This window comes from Lolium rigidum, chromosome 1 (genome assembly GCF_022539505.1).
Source record: "Lolium rigidum isolate FL_2022 chromosome 1, APGP_CSIRO_Lrig_0.1, whole genome shotgun sequence".
NCBI lineage: Eukaryota > Viridiplantae > Streptophyta > Magnoliopsida > Poales > Poaceae > Lolium > Lolium rigidum.
Genome location: NC_061508.1, coordinates 275,154,146 through 275,162,281, shown reverse-complemented (window position 1 = coordinate 275,162,281; position 8,136 = coordinate 275,154,146). Strand labels below are relative to the sequence as shown.

The 8,136-nt window shown below is 49.5% G+C and overlaps 1 protein-coding gene across 1 annotated transcript; it reads left to right on the top strand.

The window, feature by feature from the left end:
- The first annotated feature begins 1,683 nt into the window (after window positions 1–1,683).
- LOC124683736 (UDP-glycosyltransferase 1-like) lies at window positions 1,684–7,793 on the top strand. The gene is made up of 2 exons (XM_047218195.1): window positions 1,684–2,374; window positions 7,048–7,793. The coding sequence occupies exons 1-2, from the start codon at window positions 1,684–1,686 to the stop codon at window positions 7,791–7,793; spliced, it is 1,437 nt and encodes a 478-aa protein (XP_047074151.1).
- The last annotated feature ends 343 nt before the right edge of the window (window positions 7,794–8,136 follow it).

Below are 8,136 nucleotides of genomic sequence, written 5' to 3'. Positions count from 1 at the left end.
TTTGTTTGAAATTGTACATTCATATGCATGTATATATGTAGTACCGTAGAATATGTGAAACTCCTTCAAAATTAAAACCCAAAAGAAATAAAACAATACAAATTAAAAAGAAACCAGGTTTTGGGGGAGGGGGGCTAAAACCCTAAACCTGCGGAGGCCTTTAGTCGCGGTTGGCCAGAAGAACCGCGACTAAAGGTCCTCCGCCCTGGCGCTCGCCTGCCGCTCACGTGGACGGGCCTTTAGTCGCGGTTCGTAGGAACCGCGACTAAAGGGGGGGGCCTTTAGTCGCGCATAATTGGTCGCGGTTGCGCAACCGCGACTAATGGCAGTTGCGAACCGCGACCAATGGCCGTTTTTTCTACCAGTGTCAGTTCGTCGGCGAAGTTGCGATCTCTTCCTCATATCCCGTGATGATACTGCACCGGCCAGCTGCCGTACCATATCAGCTCTGATTCGCCGGTGTATGCATAATGCACCTTCTTCCTAAAGCAGCTGTTCTTCGAGAAAGATGTGTCAGCTTCCACAACTCCCCCCGATCAGGGTGACCTGGACCATGGTCCATCACGCTGCCGCTAACCTGTTCCTCAGGTCCAAGTCATCATCGTTAACTCTCCGTTGCCGACCGGGTTTCTCTCCGTCCACTCGCGTTACACTGACAATGCAGGCGGTGGGCCATACATACGATCGTACAAACAAAGCACACTGTATTCCTCAATTACTGATGCACGTATGTCATTCAATTCTGGCCAAACGAAGAATCTCAGCGCACAAACATGTGGTCTAGATAACAACACTATCTAGTCCCGGGAGCCAAAACTCCCCTCTCCAAACATGCATAGTGTCCATAATTCTACACATTTATTAATGAACAAAGTAACTCATAGTTAAACATCAATGCATAAATAAGAGATAGCACTAAATACGGCACTAGCAAATTACCATGCAATCAAAGCACATGAAACATAGAACCATATGCACTACTTGTGTTGCTATTTTTATTTTCCTTTCGTCCAAACTGAACTTTATTTTTACTCCAGTAGCTCATTCATATTCATTAAGCATACCTACAGGTGGTGGTCTCTTTATTCAAAACAAAAATGCAAACAAAAACCATAAATCTAAACATAGACGCTTCAAGTTTGTGCAAAAGTGGAATGATGCTCAAAAAACAAAGTTGGAAGGTGTGCAAACAGAGAATTTGATATGTCCAGTTGGTAATACACAAGCAATGACGTACAGCGAGGAACATATATGCATGTGGGTTGCAGTGGGTAGATCGATCGTCATCCACCGCTAAGGCTCCGTATTATTAATTAATTAAAAGAACAAATGAAATAGCCTAGAAGGAGTACTTGATTCGTATAACTTGTTCTGGTGGTGAACTGATTTTGTTATGGGACGTAAAGTCTATTGAGTAAAGTCTGGTTCCATTTGTCATTGGTGACGTTGCAACATCCTTCGCTTTTGACATAAGTCATGCGCAACTTCAAACACGACTCCCACCTGCCCTGACGGCTGGCGTGGTGGTTGCGCCTCTATAAATGTTCCATTCGTCTGCATCAGTCATCATCGATCTCCATCTCATCCTACTCTCGCTCTCACATTCCAAACACACAGTTACACTCCCATCGCTAAGGAGCTACAAGATCCAGGCATCAAGCCGCATATACTCTCACTGTCAGCATGGGCGGCACCCCAGCCATAACCACCATGGTGAGTCCCCGTAAGCCCGTGGTGCTCTACCCGTCCCCGGGCATGGGGCACCTGGTCTCCATGATCGAGCTCGGCAAGCTCTTCACGGCTCGCGGACTAGTCGTCACCATCGTGGTCATCGACCCGCCCAACAACACGAGCGCCACGGGGCCCTTCCTCGCCGGCGTCTCCGCGGCCAACCCGTCCATCTCTTTCCACCGTCTGCCGCAGGTCAAGCTCGCGGAGGCCGAGCTCCCCGAGATGATAACCTTCCACCTCGCCCGCCTCTCCAACCCGCACCTCCGTGACTACCTCGCTGCCACCTCGCCCGCCATCCTCGTGGTCGACTTTTTCTGCAGCGCCGCCATGGACGTAGCCGCGGAGCTCGGCATTCCCGCCTACTTCTTCTGCACCTCTGGCGCCCAGGTCCTAGCTTTCTTCATGCATCTCACGGCCCTGCACCTTGAAAGCACGGCGAGCTTCCGGGAGATGGGCGAAGAACTCGTGCATGCGCCAGGAATCACCCCGTTCCCAGCGTCGCACTCCATCCAGCCGCTCATGGACCGTCACGGCCCGGCCTACAAGGAACTCCTGGATGTGAGCGCCAAGCTTTTTCGGTCCCAGGGCATCATCGTCAACACATTCCGCTCGCTCGAACCGCGCGCCGTCGACACGATCGTCGCCGGGTGTTAGCTTAATCTTAATCAATAGTCATTAGTGTCACGTGGTGTAGTTACTTGAAGTAACAAGTCGTGTCGAGTCAGGTAGTATTAGCTGTTTTGGCTAGTGTATGTGTCCGTGTCACACTAGGTTTGCTAGTATGAAAAGGTTGGTTAGTTTCCTAGTAAAGTTTCAGGGTAGTAGTTAAGGTCGTGTAGGACTTGATGTCCGGATCAGTTTAGAATAGGTTTCTAAGTACGGGTCGGTTTAGACAAGTGCTAGCAGGTCGGTTGTCTGTGCATATTTATATGCACTAGGTCGTGTAATCTTGTATCGTGAGTTCAGAAAATAGAAAATAAAGACAAGGCACGATATGTGCCTTTGGCGATAAATTTTGTCTTCGCGTGTGTTCGTGTAGTTTCATGTGATTGATCCGTGGGCGAATCCCAACAATTGGTATCAGAGCGAGGTTCAAGATTTGAAGTTGCGCTTGCCCCGGGGAGGCGACCCTATTAGCGCCTCGGGGCGGGCGACCACCGCTCGGCGGAGCGGTCGGGTGAAGACAGCGTGCAAGCCTTCGTTAGCAAGGCGGCGGGCGACCGTCGCTCGGCGAAGCGGCCGGGTGGAGCAGGCGTCGCGCTGTTGTTAGCGAGGCGGCGGGCGATCGTTTCTCGGTGGAGCAACACGGAAGGGTTGATAGTGTGTCGTCGTTGGCGAGGCAAGGTGGTGGATGATCGTTGATGGGAGAGGTGGTGCCGAGGTGTGGTACCGGGAGTCTCGTCAAGATCGTCATCCGCGGGTTTTTCGTCAAAGTCGTCTTCGGAGGAGTCCGATGAGTCAAGGAGTCATGGTCGTGCAAGTTGGCACGTCGGGTCATCGTCGAGTCTGTGAGTCGTCGTTGTGTCCAAGTGCTTGTCTCTGTGAGGATCTGTTGCAGTTGAAGCGTGTGGAGGTTGAGGGACTGTCCACAGGTGAGGGATATCACCATGGGCGAAGACGCAACAAGAGGATAGCGGGTAGCTGTCAGCGTGCCTCAACCAAGTCGTCTACGTGTCTCGACGAGAGGATCAATGTCAAGTGTGAAGGGGGCGGTAAACCAGTGAGGCCTCGTTCGGTTCCTGCGGGATAAATCCGCGCAGGGAAGTAACCACCCGGGGGTTTGGGTGAACCCCATCGCTCACCCCAATTCCCACTATTCCCTTGCTCTACAATCCGTGACATTACGTGCCGTTCGGTTAAACCCCAACGCATTTGTTTTGAGGGAAACCCAGCGCATTCTTTTATCACAACACTGCAAAGACTATCACTTTTATATACTCCATTTGTCCAGGAAACGACGTTGTAGCCTACAAATCTGTGTTTGCAAAAAAAAAACAAAGCAAAAACCTAAACCATTGAAAACGCCTCAAATTAGGCCTTCAAATTTGAATTTCAAACAGCAATCTTGTCTTCATCTCCATCATCCTCAACATTCGTTGTCAATGAATCACTGAATCAGCTCGCCGTCGATCGAGGAATCAGACTGCAAACATAGATCGATCGATTCGCCCCCGTCGCAATCGATCCCTATCAGAGCCCGCGACGCCCGCCGCTGGCCTGCTCGTGGCACCACGCTCGCCTGAGCTCACTGTCGCCCTTGACCTCCTGCCTGCGGCGGTGCGCAGCTGGTCCTCCTCTGTTCCGCAACCTGAACAAACACAAAACTAGCTGGGATGATTTAAAGATTCCATTCGGTCGCAACCGAACCTAAACCTGAACCGGACTTGACCACAATAACACGTTGCATAAAATTTTGTAAACCAAAACCATCAGCAATCAAGTGCAGCCTGACCATCAGCTATCAATTGCAAACCAAAAACACGTTGCAGCTATCAAGCGTTGCAATAGTATGCAAAAAAAAGTATGCAATAAAAGAACACTTGCTCATTTCTTGTACGAAAGATTCAATTTCTATTAAAAGAATTCAGTGTGAATACTACTATAATAACAAAGTCTCAAATGACTGAATTGCTCTTCAGTCCATGGTTTATGTTGTGAGTATCACATGTTGATAGCCTCATAGGTAGTTGTCGATTGAAGAAACATGGAGAGAACTTCATACTAGTAAACAGTAAGCATGTCAACTGATGAAACATGGAGAGAATGTCATACTGCATAATCATGTATTCATCTTCTAATCTGTGCCGTCAGAAATCAAGAACTCAAGAAGGCAGTAGCCGGAAGGAGGAGGGTCTTGCAGGTACCTCATGCGGTGGCGTTGGAGTGAGAGTTTCGATCTAAGCTCCGTGGCAAGCAGGCTGCCGCAAGCATCAGTACTAGTACGTTCACGCCGCCGCGGCAGCTGCACCGGCAGGACGGCTGAATCGAGCGGAGAAGCGGCACCACCACGGCAGCAGCGGTACCACCAGCAAACTGTTATACTCTGCTTGTATCATAAATTAGTGTACACATAGTTCAGAAGAAAAATACAGTCAAACCTTCTATCTAACAGAATGTGAGGCAATGATCACTATATCTGTAAAATGAGACGTATCAAAACTCACGTCCAGCTAGTGATCAAGTTTAGCTTCCAGGTTCTTATCATACTTGGTGTATCTCACTGATAACGCACATTCCGTGGAAAAAATATGAGAATTATCTCTGGAGACATCTTTCATTATACATGTGAAGTGACAAATTAGTATTGAAAACTTGGTACTACTAATGCTATTCAAGAGACATCTTACTGAACACAGACACATTGGGCATACACCTAGCTAGACACAAATATCACAGACAGTAACAAAGATACAATTCGTTAGGAAAAAAAAAGCAAAGCATATCAAGATATTTTCTGTGGTAAAGATAAGCAGTTAATAGAAAGCAATATTAAATGATACTCAACTTAATTCATGGAGTCATGTTAAAGGATACTCAACAACAACTTTTATTCACAAGAAAATAGACATACAGGTGAAATTGCAGTGAATTATGCATCAATGATAGCAAGATGGACATCTTTTATTCACAAGATTGTGGTTAAACACATATCTTCTTCATTTCGCTGTGGTCACAGCAACCAGATCAACAGGTTGCTCCATGTCTCCGTGCCAATTCCTCATGCTTTTCTTTATCCTAATTTTCTAACCTTCGGTGTTTGTGATATTGTTATCTTTGTTGTTTCAGGTTTCTGGTGCTTGATCATATGGAGAACATAAGCCTCAAGGAATGCCTACATGGTAATGCTCCAATTATCTAGAAATATATCATTCAGAGATATCTATTCTCTTCTTCTTCAGCTAAACTGCCACACAGACCCTCTCAGAACGCCACTCAACTAGAAATATATCATTCAGACATAATTTTTTTTGCACGAATCGAAGAGCTGGCTAGTGAACGGTGTATAAATCTTGCAGCAACCCACGAACAAGAAGAGGGAGGAAGCACGGTGCCTGACCGATCCATGCCGATCAGGTCACATAGGCGAAAGGGAGGACAAGGACGAGAGAATCGTACCAACTAACAGCCGGAGTCGGAGGCGGGGAAGGCGGAGATGCAGAAGATCTGGACCTTCCTCGGAGTTGTCTTCGGCCGGGCTCCTCTCCTCCAGTCGGCCACCGTCGGCTTCAGCGTCGAGGAAGGGCGGCATCAGCTTCGAGGCGCTCCTCTCCTCCAGCCGGCCACCGCCGAGTCTCCGCCGCCGTCCCCTCCGTTCGAATCGCCGCCGACGCCGCCGCTGTCGCGAGAGGAGAAAGATGGGTTCGGTCGCGGTCGTTCACCTCGCTCGGGATGCAATCCACGGGTCCCGAGCGAGTGTTTCTAAAAACCGGTCGAACCGAGGGGTTTCTGGCAAAACCGGGCGGGTTAGAAAACCAGCATGGTTTAACCGAACGCATTTTCGACGCGGACCGGTATTTAACCCCCGGGGGCCCAACACCGCTGTATCCACGCGAATTCCGGCCCAATACCGGGCGGGTTGGGGCTAACCGAACGAGGCCTGAAGGGGAGTCTCTTTAATGAGGACCTGTCTCTACATGAGGCTGGAGTGGATGGTGTAGTCCACGAGGTAGTCGGCATGTATTGCGCTAGGGTGGACGGTGTGTTCCACGGTTGCTAGCGTGGCTGGGTAGTCCGGATCATGTTTGAGTTGTTCCGTAAATTCGCCAAGTTAAAATTGGGGAGAGCCAATTAAACCTGTCGTGGAGCGAGACCTAGACAAGACGCAGATGTGCAAGAAGTCAAGATCGGAGAAGCACGGAGACAAAGTCGTTGATCAAGATTAGGGAGAGATTGTTAGCTTAATCTTAATCAATAGTCATTAGTGTCACGTGGTGTAGTTACTTGAAGTAACAAGTCGTGTCGAGTCAGGTAGTATTAGCTGTTTTGGCTAGTGTATGTGTCCGTGTCACACTAGGTTTGCTAGTATGAAAAGGTTGGTTAGTTTCCTAGTAAAGTTTCAGGGTAGTAGTTAAGGTCGTGTAGGACTTGATGTCCGGATCAGTTTAGAATAGGTTTCTAAGTACGGGTCGGTTTAGACAAGTGCTAGCAGGTCGGTTGTCTGTGCATATTTATATGCACTAGGTCGTGTAATCTTGTATCGTGAGTTCAGAAAATAGAAAATAAAGACAAGGCACGATATGTGCCTTTGGCGATAAATTTTGTCTTCGCGTGTGTTCGTGTAGTTTCATGTGATTGATCCGTGGGCGAATCCCAACACCGGGCTCTGCACACCACCCGGTCTCTCGACGCCTCCAATATACTGCATCGGGCCGCTGATCAAATCGGAGGAGGTGGGCGTGAAGCGTGGCGACGAGTGCCTTGCATGGTTGGACACGCAGCCCAAGGCAAGCGTGGTGTTCCTCTGCTTCGGCAGCCTCGGACGGTTCAGCGCCAAGCAGACCAGGGAGGTGGCAGCCGGGTTGGAGGCAAGCGGTCAGAGGTTCTTGTGGGTTGTGCGGAGCCCGCCCAGCGAGGATGACTCGGCGAAGACCAAGTTCGAGAAGCCAACGGAGCCGGACTTGGACGCGCTCCTCCCCAAGGGTTTCCTGGATCGGACCAAGGGCAGGGGCCTCGTCGTCAAGTCGTGGGCGCCGCAGCGCGACGTGCTGGCGCACGACGCGGTGGGATGCTTCGTGACACACTGCGGCTGGAACTCGGTGCTCGAGTCGGTCATGGCGGGCGTGCCAATGCTGGCGTGGCCGCTCTACGCGGAGCAAAAGATGAACGTGGTGTTCTTGGAGCAGGAGATGAGGCTGGCCGTCGCGATGGAAGGGTACGACAAGGAGCTCGTGGAGGCCAAGGAGGTTGCCGGGAAGGTCAGGTGGATGATGAACTCGGAGGGCGGGAGGGTGCTCCGAGAGCGCACTCTTGCGGCGATGCGGCATGCCAACGACGCTCTACGCGAGGGAGGGGAGTCGGAAGCAACGTTGGCGGGGCTGGTGGATGAGTGGTTTCATGCTTGAGATGCATGGAAATGGGCATACTTATTTGTGCAGGACAGACGAGATATATGGTTATTGCAACATCGTCTCCAATTGATCGTCATAATAAGGACCGAACTACTAGTCGTTAATGTGCGATTTCAGGGTGATTTCAGTTCTTTTTTTTCTTTTGTGTAAAAGGATCTCTAGCTAGCATGTCAGTCTCAAATTCCCTCAGCGGGAATAGAAATCGTCCTAGAACCTGCAAATCTTGAACAAACTGACTTTGCCGCAAAATCCTTTATTATAAGCTGCGTTATAATAAAGGCGTTGTAAACTCTGTTTCAGAACCAAGCAGGCAATAAGATTTATTGGATAACAAAAA

Bases quoted from the DNA above. Each gene is read 5' to 3' on its own strand.
- LOC124683736 (XM_047218195.1), top strand. From the start codon at position 1,684: ATGGGCGGCACCCCAGCCATAACCACCATGGTGAGTCCCCGTAAGCCC. The intron at 2,375-7,047 runs CCGGGTGTTAGC...CGAATCCCAACA, and splicing joins CGCCGTCGACACGATCGTCG to CCGGGCTCTGCACACCACCC.